We start from the raw sequence: 14774 nt of genomic DNA, 5'->3' as shown, positions 1-14774 counted from the left end.
GCAGAAGTGCTCTTTTAATTTGCTCAGGAAAACAAAATTCAGACTGGTGTCTGAATGGGTGTTGTCTCAGCCCTGTGGCAAATTCTTAAGTGGATCCACTCGGGTCACGAGGACTGCCACCTCATTTCAGATTAGCCTGCCCACCGATCAGGCTCTGTGTCCATGCTGATGCCAGTCGGAAGCATGTCTCTGCCCACCTGTGCTCACCGAAAGCCCATGCTCGCGCCTTCCTCTGGAACGGGAGCTCCTTACTTCCCCACGTGCAAGGGCCGTGGACAGAAATGTCATCAAAATCATTTTGCTACAGCAGACTAAACACAGAAGGCTTTTGATCCCGGGGTAAGTTGGTTTTAAATTTAAAGTCAATTCCCAGAAGCCTCAAGTATCTGGGCATTAAAATGAATGGTGAGTCCCACAGAGAGAGTATTTTAAAATGAGTAGTTTTAATTCACCTTCGGTTGGATTCTGAGACCATGAAGACTCATTATTTTGTATTTTGAGGAAAGGCAAAGAGAAGTTAAACCACCCTGGCCATGAGAAAGAAGAGACGTGGAGCATGTAGGGCCTGGCTTGTCTACCGCTGGGGATGGCCCCATTGCTTCCTGCACTCGGCCCACAGTCTGGAGAGCAGGAGCGAAGGAGACTCTGACTCCTTCTGCCATGTTCTCCAGATCTCACAAGCCACGCTGATGTCTCACTTCTTGATACAGACTACTGCTTCTGTATCTGGGAAAGTAGAAACTGCTTCACCCCCTGGGGACCTGATGGAGATGGGCATCAGACGTTCCTTAACACCCAAGGTGTTACAGTCCGCTGGGCAGACTCACGACGCAGCTCTCAATAGTGGGAATCTGCTGGGCACAGTCATCCACACTCCTTCGTGGCTTATCACTTAGTACCTCTTTGCCAATCATTGAGATGCTATTAGGACCTTAGGAGCATTGTGACTCATAGTACAATATGATGCTATTAAATAGTTCCACATAGTAACTATTTGGGGTCTGAATGAAAAAACATTTTGGGGGCACATGGGTGGCTCATTCGGTTGAGTGTCCAACTCTTGGTTTCGGGTTGGGTCATGATCTCAGGTTCTGGGATTGAGACGCTCGTTGTGCTCCACACTCAGTGGGGAACCTGCTTAAGAATTCTCTCTCCCTCTCCCTCTGCCCCTCCCTCTGCTCTCTCTCTGTCTCTCTCAAATAAATAAATAAATCTTAAAAAAAGAAAAAAAAAACTTTTGAACTAAAAGTAAATTATGTTAAAGCTCATATAGTGAGAAACATATGCTCCTAATTCTAACACTTGCTCACCACCATCTCCATGAATGTATATATGTAATCACACACAGACACATACACACACACACTGATTCCTTAAACATGAATTCAGCGATCCTTCTTTTAGAGGTATAAATGAATTGTTTTATAGGAATGACCATGCTCAGAGTTATACCCTAGAGAAATACAGATATTAAATAAAAACACAGCGAAACACACAGAATTCTGCAACTATTGACAAAACCAACTCATACTGATGTGATTCAGGCCAGGGGAGCTGTTTTAACTGTATTTTCTTGTTTTCTGTATTCTTGATACTCTGGCATCTGGGGCATCCCTGAGTGTGGAGGGACTCTCCTTACTAGGAGTAGCTAATTCTGAGAGCCAGTGACTCCTAGGAAAGGAGCATGCCTTTTCTATACAAATCAATGAATCCAGAACCCACACTCTGAACCACCTCTTCTCTCTGGTTCTTACACTCCAGGAAGCAATATTTCTTTGCGACCCGGGGCAAGGTACCAGACAACCGGGGATAGCTTCTAAGCCCCAGAGAGCTTGCTGAACTTATTCAGTCTTGCCAATCCTAAATCTGCTTATCCTCCCTTGCCTTTTCCAAGGAAATCACAATAAAAGATCATGTCCATGTTTTTCTTCTCAGTCCCTTCTGCCTCCTGACCACCCTTGGTCCTTCCCCGTGTGGTCCTGCATGGTGTGCCATGCCACGTCTCCTGCTTTTTTGGGAACTGTGAGTATAACAACTTCCTTCATGATATTCTTTTCCATGTGTGCATATCTCATCATATCTGATTAAAACAAATCCTAGGTATTTTAAGAACAGGTGCACAAGTCTTTCTGAAAGGGGCGGATATAAATACTTTAGGCTTTGTAAGCCGGAGCTTACACAGCCAGTGTATAAATGAATGGGCAAGAGGGTGTTAAATAAAAACTTTATTTAAAAAACAGATAGTAGCCAGAGTGGGCTCATGGGCCATTGCTTGCTGACCCCCAATTTATAATATGGATCATTAATTTTCCATGTCAATGTATGCATTATGATTTCAAGAACTCAAAGGATATGGGTATCTAAATCAGAAACTGTAATTTCTATTTTATAAAAAGTACATAGGATTGTTCAAAAAACTCAGTTAATGGAATTATGTGACAGACTTAATTTTTCACTTACATTTATTAGGTTCTGAATCCATCAACCTCTCTGGAAGCAGAGAGAAGGGTCCTTCTAGCATTCTCAATGTGAGGATAAAATAATGGGTTGGTTGGTTTGCTGCCAGTCAAGAAGAGCAGGAGCCATATATATATATTTAGAAAACCCCAGATGTTCTCTTAGAAAAAAATGATTAGTATTATAAGAGAATTTATGTAAATTACTGTATAAAACATAAATATGAAAAAGTAAGTCGCTTTTCTCTAGGTCTAAAATCTTGGAATCGAAAACAATATGATAATATGCCAATTATTCTTAAAATAAAAGTTCAATCCAATTCCAACCGGAATTCCAAGCTTAAGGTTTACATGGCAGAATAAAATGCCCCACGGGTGCCTGGATGGTTGAGTTGGTTAAGCGGTTGCCTTCAGCTCAGGTCATGATCCCAGGGTCCTAGTTCTGAGCCCCATATCGGGCTCCTTCCTCAGCAGAGAGCCTGCTTCTCCCTCTCCCTCTGCCTGCCGTTCTGCCTACTTGTGCTCTCTATCTCTCGGTCAAATAGATAAATAAAATCTTAAAAAAAAAAAAAGAATAAAATGCCCCAAAATAGTGAAAAAAACTTTGGAAAAGAATACCATGAAAGAAGTTCCTTAACAAAGCTTATAGTAAATGGACTACCAGAGTTAAGGTAACAGGACAAGTGACCACATGTATTGACAATGTCTGGAAACAGATCCAAATATATTTGGGAATTTAATATAAGGCAACTTTGGCATTTTAGTTCAGTGGGTAGAGAATGTTTTATTCAATATATGTGCTAGAGTAACTCATTCTTGATTCAGAAGAAAGCAAGACTAGATTCTTTCCTATTTTGTATAAAAATTTCAAATCAATCGAAAGACCAATGAACAAAATTTTAAAACGAATATAGGGACATATTCCAGTCACTGTGTACTCCGGGAGACCTTCCAAAGTGAAAGAGGACTCCTATCAGCCATGAATGCATAATAATAAATATAAACGTTTTGTGTGGCAGAATATTCTGTAAACAAAGTCATAAAGCAAATGATATCCCGCGAAAGGCATACACATGTGTAAAAATACATGTCCCTAATCTTAACCACAAAGAATGCTACACATCGATCAGAAAACTGAAAAAAAAAAAATCAACAGAAAAATGGGCAAAATATGAGAACAGGCATGTTGCAGAAGGGGAAATCCAGCTGGCTAACTAACAAATGACAGGATGAAAGTTAAAACAAGATACCCTCTTCCACCCTTCACAGTAGAAAAGCAACGTAAAGCCACCACAAAAACGTTCAGTGCTAGCAAGAGTGGAGGCAGATACCTCGTTTCACACATCGCCAGCAGAAATGCATCTGAAAAAGTCCTGAAGTTACTGAATTAAAGACACACAGGTACGGGCACAGCAAATCCACTCTGGGAACACTGACTTAGAGAAATAAAACACTAATATCTAAGATCACAGGCATACGATTGCTTATTTTAGCATTGTTAGTAGTATTGAAAACAAGCAAAACACAAAACCCAAGAAAACTCAGAATAACCATTCATACCGGAGTGGTTTAAATATTACTGTAGGTTGTGGAATAAAATATTGAGACTCTACTCATGATTCAGTGTTCCCAGAAACAACTGATTTGAGAAGCATCATATGCATTTGACCTTGACGCATTTTGAAAGAGCACAGGGAAAGCAAGGAGGGGACAGACGAAGACATCATCTTTGGTTATTACATCATTGAGCTCTGAGATGGGTGAAGAAAACTCTTAAGTTCTCTCTCTATATCTTTGTACTGTTTCTTTCATCGGGATAAACACATCTGACTTCTGTGATTAAGAAAAAGAATAGAGGAAAGGGAGCCCGGGGAGCAACGAACGGATGATGAGCAGATCCGGAGACCACGCTACGTAGGAACTCAGTGAACGGACTAGAGGGCGTTGGCTTGGAGAGACCAAGGCTCCAGGAGGAGTGCCCCCCTTTAATCACGTGGGGTCCTGGGCAACTGGACCCCTCCTCTGGCTTCTCTGAGGCAGAGGGAGGAGCCTGAAACGGAAGCTGCGGTGCGCATCTCAGCTTGATGAGCACGCATAGACCCATTTGCCTGCAGCCCAGAGGTGATGCCCTTGCCAGGTCCTTTGCGCCCTCCACCCCCCATCCCTGCCACCCCATGCAAGCCACGGCACACCCGGGAAGCCGTTCTGGGCTCAGCCCCTCACCAGGTACCTTGGGCAATGTCGTCCTGTCTCTGCAGGCAGGGCCGCTCCACCTTGTGGCTGGGTTGGGGCGGCTCTCGCTCTGGCTGTTTGGGGCACCTGCCCTCGTTGAACACATGTGGCAGGTTGGCTGTGTGCACTTGTCGGAGCTGCTCATAGTCACTCAGAGCGGCGGTCAGGTCCCAGTTTTTGCCTGTGGCCAAGAAATGACAATATTAAGGATCTCATTGTAGGAAAAACACTGTGCGAGCTTTGCGCAGTGGCAGTATCGTAGCCAATGAGGTTTATTCCAGGCGCAATTATTGCTAATTGAAAAAAACTGTGCAAGAAGGGCTCCTCCTCAGCACGTTTAGTAATGAACTTTCCACCAGTAACGCTCATATTTTCAGAGGAGTAAAGGGCCTGATGTGTAAGTAGGGGTTCACACCTGCGACTGACGTCCATCCGAAATATGTGACTGTATTCACTCGCATCGCCTCTAGCTTCATGCACACATGTGTCAAAACATTATATTCCTAATTATTCTGCTTTCCTCCACCCCTTTGAAAAATCAGCTTGTAGAGGTAGCGTATTCTCAGAGGGAAGCAAAATATAAACTAACTCCCCCCAAACAAAAAACAAACAACAACAACAACAAACCCCAAAACAACCAATAAAAAAATACCCAAATTTTCTCTAGGCTTTTGCTTATAGTTTTAGTTCTCCTTCTAAGGTTCATATGGGAAAAGCAGAATCTTGAGAGTCATTCTCTGTGTAAAGACTTAGTAGGAATAAGTCTTCAGACCTCTGACCCTGAACTGGGTGAGATACTCCTGGGGACTGGGGTCCTGGCCTGGGACAGCTCTAAACAGGGCCCCTGGGCACGGAGATGGGTGCAGGGTGTTGAAGGGGACTCTTTGCAACACCAGGGAGAGCTGTTGTGGGGGCTGGTACTCCGTGGGTCTCTAATTCTGAGTCTGAGTCAACGGCCTTCTAATGGAGGGACGGAGACACTGCATACTGCGTCCCATTTATCAGGCATCATGAGCTTTTTGAAGACAAAGAATTAAAAGCCTCACTTTCATTTTAAAGAGCAAATAAAATCTTACCCTCTCCTGGTTAACTTCAAAGTGCAGGTATTAACAGTATTGACCTAATTATATGCTGGATTGCGTATATATACAATATCATGAGGCTTTGAATGTGTAAAATATCGGGACATCATTTTGGTTTTTTTGTTCCTTCCACATCTAGTGCAGACTTGATACTCTCAGACATCATACGGCCATTTGTAATTTAATCACATTTCCCCACCCTTCATAGTCAGCTAACAAAGATGCCATAGTAGCATCTTTGCACCATCTCAGTGGGTAAGAAAAGCAAACTAATCTGGGTCACACAACAGAAAAAAAACAGCAGGAGCTGGTGTTTTTGTAAGTGATAATAAATAGGGGGTCCTGGTGTAATGCAGCCTGATTATGGTTAGTTGCGGAAGTGGAAGGTGGTGGTTGTGGCCATGGACCTGGGGTGGTGGCAATAACAGGGCTGGTTTGGGGAAAGGAAACTGAAGCAGAAATGTCAGAACATACTTGTGCTCTCACATGGGACTAATAATCACAGCGCACACATACTACCCACATGCTCAAAACCTGGCATTCTCAAGTCTAAGGGAGAGTGACTATCAAACGGGCATTAATGTTCCAAGAAGACAAAGAGAAGACCCTGCCTTTAGGAAAACGATGTCTTAGCAGGGGTGATAATGTGAGAGGAACCCTGCTCCAAGGCACGGCCGGGCTCTAAGGCAATACCCAGAGGAGGGTCAAAGCTGCGTGGAGGAGGAAGGTCGAGAGGGGAGGTGGAGGAGGAGCATTTCTGATGCCAGTTCCTATCACAAAACGCAGACCTTCCGGCACGGATGTGTGTGTTAGCGGTAACATCAGCACCATGAATTCTGGTTGTGAAGAGGGATGGGAGAGCAGGGAAGCATTCCATGGGGGGCACCTGAGGAGCTCCAGGTGCAGCCAGGAGGATCATCGTCCCCAGGCCTCAACAGCGAACAGGCACTATTGTGGTGTATCACAGACAGAAAGTGACACGTAGACTGATTACGGCATTTACCTGCAGTTCCTCATTTGCTACATCACGGTGTTTGCATGTGGACCCTCTAATCTGTCCTTCCCGCCCGAGCTGCATCTCCCATGCAGGGCTGCCCAGCACACAAAACCTGGTCCAGGCAGAGCTGTAGACCCTAATCCTGCTGGCAGGGCACTGATATGGGGAGCCAGCCCCCTCCCGCCCCACTGTGCTTCTTATGCCCAGTGGAAAGAGCCTCTTCTGCTGCTTCTGTCTATTCCCCACCCTTCTGAGAACCCCCATCCACTGTTCCCACTATAAGGTATTTGGGCCCAAGTGTGAGAGTAGGCCCCCAAGGGCCAGTGCTGCAGCTTTGTCCTGCAGGACGCGGGTGTGTTCCCATTCACAATCTGTTAGTGGATCAACTTGGACACGCTGACGAGGCAGGTGTCCTACCACTGGGGAAGGACTGTGTGTTCTGGGACTCCTCACTGCTGATTCTCTGGCTTGCTTGTGACCACCCTGCATTCTCCTGTTGCTGTCCCACACTCATGCTCACTTTGCTGCGCACCTGCCCTGTATTCTTAACCAGGCAGCATCTGGTCCTCCTTGTGCTGCATCTCATCACAGAAATTCATTAACCGTTAAATGAGAATGAAGAGGGAAGAGAGGAGGGGCAGCGGCACTGTCACAGAAGCCTAGCTCCCAAACACTCCCTTTAGAAGTTTTAAAGAATTCCTCAAGGAGTCAGTACTTCAGTGTCCATAAATGTGGAAAGGCCGTTGACATGGGAAGAAAACAAGACAGATGACAGACACATTCATTAATTGTTGAGGGAGTCGGAGGCCCTCAAGATGGCTTCCTACTCTGCACAATTCCCAAGATGGCAGCTCGGGAAGACCAGGATTGTAAATGGTGATTTATAGACATGTGGACTGGGAAGGCCTCTGTGGTTAGCTTGGTATTGACAGGTTGTACAGGTTGTACCTAAAAACAGGAAATCTAGGGGACAGGGATGGGGTGGGTTCCTGGTGGCCCGGAAGTGGGCTTTGGGGGGTCTGAGATCATATGACTCAAGCTCTCCTTTCTTTTCCATTCCAAGTCTCAAAGAATTCTAATGGATGTCACCCAGATTCAGGAGGAGCAGGAAGAGCCCAGAGGACCACAATGGCCTCACCACCACAATGGTTGGGCTGAGGCCCAGATGGAATCGATAGGCTGAGTGATCATGGTGGCCATGGGCTGTATGTGCCTCTGAAGCTGGGGCATTCATTTCAAGGAAGGAATTGGTCCAGGGGAACAGTCACGAACACAGGCTTTGGGGCCTGGGTCCAGCCCTGGCTCCGCCTTGTAGCTACTTCTGTGAGAGAGAATATAACATTTCACCATGTGAAACCTCAGATTACTTCTCTGCACAACTGGGGAGAGTAAAATCCATCTAATGGGAATTCTTAGGAGGATTAAGTGAGACTAGGAGGTCATGTTGGTAAAGATCTTAGCCTGTGGTGGTTGGTGTTATGATCATTCATTGTTAAGTTTCTGCTACGTCTAACTTCTATGGCTTGTGATTGAAATCCAGCTAGTAAGTGGCAACTGAGATTCAAATCCGGGTCTGTCAAGCTTTTGGGGGGCTATAGTTCCCTCGAACCTGGGTCTATAAAGCAGAGATGCAGGAGATCACAGGAAGATGTGAAATGGGAACTGACTAAACTCAGGGGAAAAGGCAAAAAAGAGTCAGAATCCTTTCTGAAATGAAGTTAAATTGTAAGAGAGCAAAGAAAAAACAGACCACAGATAGCACAGTAAGGACAGTAAAAATGAAAAATAGGGGCAGATGGCTGTCTCAGTTGTTTAAGTGTCCAACTCTTGATTTTGGCTCAGGTCATGATCTCAGGGTCGTGGGATCAAGCCCGTTGTGGGACTTCACACTCAGTGGGGCATGTGCTTGAGGATTCTCTTCCTCTCCCTCTGCTCTTCCCCTTACCTGTGCTCTCTTTCTCTAAAATAAATAAACAAATCTTTACAAGAAAATGAAAAATAAATAAAGTGGAAAAAGTGAAACAAAAAAATTTACAGAGAAATGGTAGGTGTAGAATACAGGCATACAACATATGCATAACTAGAGCCTAAAATAAGAAATCTAAAATAGGGGCGCTGGGTGGCTCAGTTGGTAAAGTGACTGCCTTTGGCTCGGGTCATGATCCTGGAGTCTTGGGATCGAGTCCGGCATTGAGCTCCCTGCTCAACAGGGAGTCTGCTTCTCCCTCTGATGCTCTCCCTCTCTCATTTTCTCTCTCCCTCTCAAATAAATAAATAAAATCTTAAAAACAAAAATCTAAAATAATGGAAAAAAAAGAATTTAAAAACTATCTTAAAAAAACAAGCTTTTGATGCAAAGATTTGATTCCATATATTGAAAGGCACACTGCATAAAAGGAGGGTCTCTTAGTATAATCAATACCAAGATATATCCTTATAAAATTATTTTGTATTGAATAATATATATATTTTTCATACTGAGTATATTTTTTATCTGAATATTTAAGCAAAAAAATGAAGAAAATCAGGCTATTAACATACTTCCTGGCAACCACATTCAAAAGTCTGAAGTTAGTGGGGTGACATGTACAAGATACTGTAAGAGAGAAATAAATGTGGGCTAAGAAATTTTTATACTCATAGAGGCTATCCTTTCATTCACAGAGGCTGCAGACAAACCATTTTAAATGTGTATGAGTTCAGGAACTACTACTCAAATAGATCTTTCTTGAGAAAACTACTAGAGAATGGGCTCCAGCTAGTCAAGAGATGAATGGGAGTTTGGCAAAGGGACAGCCAGGCAGTAGTAAATTTATTTAACTGTACAACTATGAAAAAGCAAAGGTACAGATACAATTGAAAGAGGAGAAGGTCAATAGATTGCTGAGCAAAAACGGTACAGTCAACAAAATGGTAGAAGGCAGAAAGTAGAATCAACTAACAGTTCCCTTAATCTATGCTACATGGGAACACAAAATAATAATATTTAAAGTTGAAAGATTAAATATAAATACATAAACATTTTTAATAGTACAGAGATGAATGCCAAAACCAGATAAAAGATATACTACTGATTTAACTGGATGAAAAGAGACAGAAAAAGAGAGGAAGGAGGAAGAGGAAGATACAAGCTAATTTTGCTGGGGCAGATTGTAAGAAATAATATGGTCTAAAAGAAAAGAAAACAGGATGTTACACAAAGGTAGAATTTTAAAAAGTAAATCACTAGATAAAAAATGCAACTTTTCTAAAAATTAGAAATATATTTTAAATAAGAACCTAACAAAATATATTGAAAGACATTTGAAATATTTATATATAAAAATAGAAAACACAATATGATAGAATTAAGAACCACCATATCTGTCAGAGCAATACCTTTAAACAGACTTAATGCAACTATTTAAATAGGAGGTTTTTCATATTATCTCACAAAGCAAAGTCTAACTATTTGCTGTATATATGAGATCTATCTAGAGCAAAGTGATTCAGAAAAGTTGCAGCTGAGAGGGAAGGATAGTGCTGTATCAGGTTTAACATGCAAAGATAAAACAACAAAAACTAAAAGCAATATAGGAGACATGGTCTTACATCAAACAAAGTAAAATTAAGGCCAAAAAGAGTTATTTAAGATGAGGAAGGCCACTTTATAACCCTAAAGTGTTCAAATAATGGAGATGTACTGATTATGCTCTTTCTTTTCTGTAGTTTTGAGGTCTTGATGACCCAGGGGGGACGGTCCTACTCAGGGCTATCTGAGTCTTCGTGATAGCAAACTTCCTCCCTGCAAGTGTGTCTTTTATGTGCAAACCAGCCAATCCGAACCCCTCACCCCAACCACGTATGATCAGGCTTTCATGGTCAGGGCAAATGCTCCCCCATGCCGATTTCCCACAGCCAGGTACAACTTGGGACAGCCTCTCCAGCCAACCTAGCCAATTCTAAAACAACTTACCCTGCTTACCCTGCCTTACCTCTTTCTTCCTGCAGAACCCACACTAAAGGTTCTTGCTCGTATTTTCCCCATTCCCTGTGTCTCCTGACTGACCCTGCTACTCCTCTGTGTGGCCCTCGTGGCCTGCCTCCTGTTCCTAGCCTCCTGTTCCTTTGTGACACTGATTTCCATGCCTGTGTCTTACCAGACCTGTTAGAACAAATCTCAGATACATATTAAAACAGAAGACATAAGAAGTATGAATATATGCATACTAAATAGAAAAGTAGAAAATTTTACAAAGCGGAAATTGCCACGAAACACTGGAATTTACTATTAACAAGAGAATGCCATAAGTAGCAGGATAGATTATAATGTGGGAATAAACAGCCTCCAGACTCTTGAGGCCATTACAACGAAGGCTTGCTTTTTGCTCAAGCCATGAGTTGGCCGAAGTTTGGCTGAGCTCTGTCACATCTCGCTTTGGGATTCAGGAGGACAGAGCAGTCAGTCTTAAAAACTTCCTATCAGTATGACAGAGGGATAAAAATCCCTTGACTTTCTCCCATTAACAATCAAATACTCTGGCCCAGTTGTGACCTCTGACTTCTGTTCCCAACCCACTGCTCATACTAGGCACAGGGTCCCATCCAACCACAGGAGCCAGGAGGGGCAGTTCTCCCAAGGACCCACAAGGGGGAGTTAGACTGCGGAACATTGTCCTTGAACAGCGCTAATAACTACCACAGGATGTAAAATTAACATAAACACACACAAAATAGCCTGGGGATGCTTGGGTGGCTCAGCTGGTTTAGCATCTGCCTTCAGCTCAGGTCATGATCCCAGGGTGCTGGGATCAAGTCCTAAATCAGGGTCCTTGCTCAGCGGGAACCCTGCTGCTCCTTCTGCCTGCCACTCCCCCTGCTTGTGCTTTCTCTCTCTCTCTCTCTCTCCTTCTGACAAATAAGTAAATAAAATCTTGAAAAAATTGCATAAACAAAAACAAGTCATATGACATAATTGAAGGAAGTATTTCATCATGCAATTCCATAACTGCAACTAAAAGATAAAATACTGAGAAATAGGGGCTCCTGGGTGGTTCAGTCATTAGGCATCTGCCTTCGGCGCAGGTCATGATCCCAGGGTCCTGGGATTGAGCCCCATATTGGGCTCTCTGCTCAGTGGGAAGCCTGCTTTCCCTCTCTCATTCCCCCTGCTTGTGTTCCTATTCTTGCTGTCTCTCTGTCAAATAAATAAATAAAAATCTTTTTTAAAATACTGAGAAAAAAATTTAAAAGAAATATGTAGAGCATCTAAATGGAACACTTACACTGTCTCTCAAGGCACAAAGCAGGACTGAACACACTATGTTCTTAGTATGGCAGGGTCAATATCATCATTTCTTCCTCATCTAACTTAAAAATTTAATATGATCCCTATAAAAAATGTAAGCAGGGTTTGGAATCAGGCAAGCTGATTGTAACAGTCATTTGAAACACTAAGCGAGAATAACCAGGGACCCTCTAAAACAAAGGAGCAGTCAGGAGGGAGGGGCACTCCCACACAGGCAACTGGCTCTCCTGTTTATATGAACAACTGAATAAAACCATGGAACATGACGGAAGTCCCAGAGAGACTGAAACACATTTGCAATGTCAAAACAGACATACTGATCTGGGGAAAGGCCTGCATTTCATATCACACACCAGGAGTCATCTCTGAGGCGGGTCAGAGGCTGAGAAAATCTAAGTCTAAGGAAGGGGTATGCATGCAGGAGGGCTAGTGTGGATGGGGCAGGGGGCGGGGCATGGGCAGGGGGGAAGCAGCAGATCCACCATGAAGGTGCCACTAAGGTCCTCCCTGAACTGACGGGCAGCACAGGAAAAGGGATGGCCCTTCAGATGAATTTGTATTATAGTAAAGGGCCCAGACATAAAGAATGCATTGCATGACTCTCCCCCAGTTAGGGAGAGTCTTAGATGAAGTGACTTCCTTCCCCTGGGGCTCACACCGGAAGACATAGTCAGCTGTGAGTCATCAGCAGTGTCACTCTCTGCTCCCCACCCTGGCAGGAGTGCCTGGACCCCCTGACAAAAGGATCTGAGCACAGGAGCATATGCCACACCCTCTGTTTTCTCCCGAGTTCAGAGTGCATGTATATGTGGTTTGCCCAGAAACCAGTAAGGGGGAAAATAGATTAACAACCCAGAAGTATAAGCAAAGGACTTGAACAAAGATTTCATTGAAAAATAATTATAAATGGCTTTTAAATATATGAAAGATGATTAATTTCACTCACAAAAGAAATGCAAATCACAAGTACACCAAGAGGGCTCCCGGGCTGCTCAGCTGCTTAAGTGTCTGCCTTCAGCTCAGGTCATGATCCCAGGGTCCTGGGATGGAGTCCCCACATCAGGCTCCCCGCTCAGTGGGGACTCTGCTTCTCCCTCTGCCCCCCACTCCACACTTGTGCTTATTCTCTTTCTCTCTCCCATACAAAAATACATAGAAACCTTTTTTTTAAACCCTAAACCCAAAAAACCAAATACACCAAGAAACCATTTTACACATATCAAAGTGGTGAGTGCAAAATTTGGGAACCCACCTGGTTACCAAGTTTGTTAATAAACGGGCTCGCTCATCCCCCGGCTGCTAAAAGTACAGAATAATATAACCCTCACACAAGGCTATTTCCCAGTATTCATCAAAATCACAATGTACTTATCCTGTGACCCAGCCACCCACTTCTGGGCTTTTGCCCTAGAGAAATACCTAAACACATAAAAGGAGGTATGTACAATATAGTCATTGCAGCATCATTTACAACAGCAAAATAATGGAAACGAGCTAATTGTCCATGTATGGAAGATTATTTAAATAAACTACACTCCACTTAACATAATATGCTAGTGCATGAAACAATGCCGAAGCTGCCATGGAACATTGCACTCTAGCACACATCTGGGAGTGAAAGAAGGAAGGTGTTAAATATTCATAATCCTACTTTTGAGTAAGGACAGAATAACGAATATATACATTCTCTCTATATATTAATGTACACAAATAAGTGCGTGCTTGCATCTGCGTATACGAAGATCAGGAGGATAAATAAAAAACTAGCACAAGTGGTGATCAAGAGTGGGGGACAGGGGACGGGGGTGGTACGATATTGTCAATGTCTTCTTCTTTTGAGTTTTTGAACTATTTGAATAAATCAGTTATAGAAAACAAACAGTGAATAAAACTAAATGTCTAATTTTTTTTAAAGGATTAAACAATACTTTCATTGTTTAAACAATACCTGAAGTGCAACCCAGTGAGAACTTTCCCTTAATATGTAGGGGGCCGTAACTACAGAATTGGAAGTCTGCATCTTATTTCCATTGACAGCAACAATTCTGAATTTCCTGGCTATTAAATACAGATGGAAATGGAAAGAACCAGTTGAAAGAACTGGACCTCTTAGCTAGCTGATATTTGTAAGGCTGTTTTCAGTAGTTTATTTTTATAGAAACGTGGAGAAGGAAATCAGCCCGAAGCCTTGCTCAACTAATCTTGCAATAGGTTGTAGTTCACCAGATGCTTATGCAAATATAACAAATATGATAATAATATAACAAAATTATATGACTGATATTTTGATATTTTTGATGTTGAAAACTTAAAAAAGACACTGGTATTATTGCATTCTATTGACAGCAATAGAGGCTGGTATGTGTGGCAAATTTAAACAAATGTTGAAAGAGAAAATATATTTATGCACAATCACTCTGTGACCCATGGCAAAATGGTTTTTGTGATCCACTTTCTACTGAAGCAGCTCTTTTCAAGATTACCAACAAGCTTGGTGTAGGTAAAGCCAAGGTCATTTATCTGTCCCCTACCAATAAAGCTCTCTCTTCTCCTTAATTTACTCCCTTTTTTGGGGGGAGGAATCTAATGTACAACACAGTGACTGCCATTCTCTTACTTCTAAGATATCGCACTCCCCTAGTCATCCTTTTTTTTTTCCAATGGCTGCTCTACTCCTGTCCTTTTAACAGCACCTCTTCCTCTTTCATTAAATCCCTAGA

The 14774-nt window shown here is 42.9% G+C and overlaps 1 protein-coding gene and 1 pseudogene across 3 annotated transcripts in view; one reads left to right on the top strand and one right to left on the bottom strand.

Annotated features, from left to right (window-relative positions):
- The window catches only part of OTUD7A (OTU deubiquitinase 7A), a 377207-nt gene that overhangs the window by 86027 nt on the left and 276406 nt on the right, over positions 1-14774 (bottom strand). For all 3 annotated transcript variants that reach the window (XM_044229897.1, XM_044229896.1, XM_044229898.1), the window contains one exon: positions 4687-4869. In XM_044229897.1, coding sequence (XP_044085832.1) covers positions 4687-4869 — 183 coding nt within the window. The remainder of the gene's footprint in view (positions 1-4686; positions 4870-14774) is intronic.
- Positions 4925-5050, top strand: LOC122894845 (annotated as a pseudogene).

Source organism: Neovison vison, chromosome 13 (genome assembly GCF_020171115.1).
Source record: "Neovison vison isolate M4711 chromosome 13, ASM_NN_V1, whole genome shotgun sequence".
Lineage (NCBI taxonomy): Eukaryota > Metazoa > Chordata > Mammalia > Carnivora > Mustelidae > Neogale > Neogale vison.
Note: the sequence above shows the minus strand (reverse complement) of the source record. Positions and strands in the feature narration are given on the sequence as shown.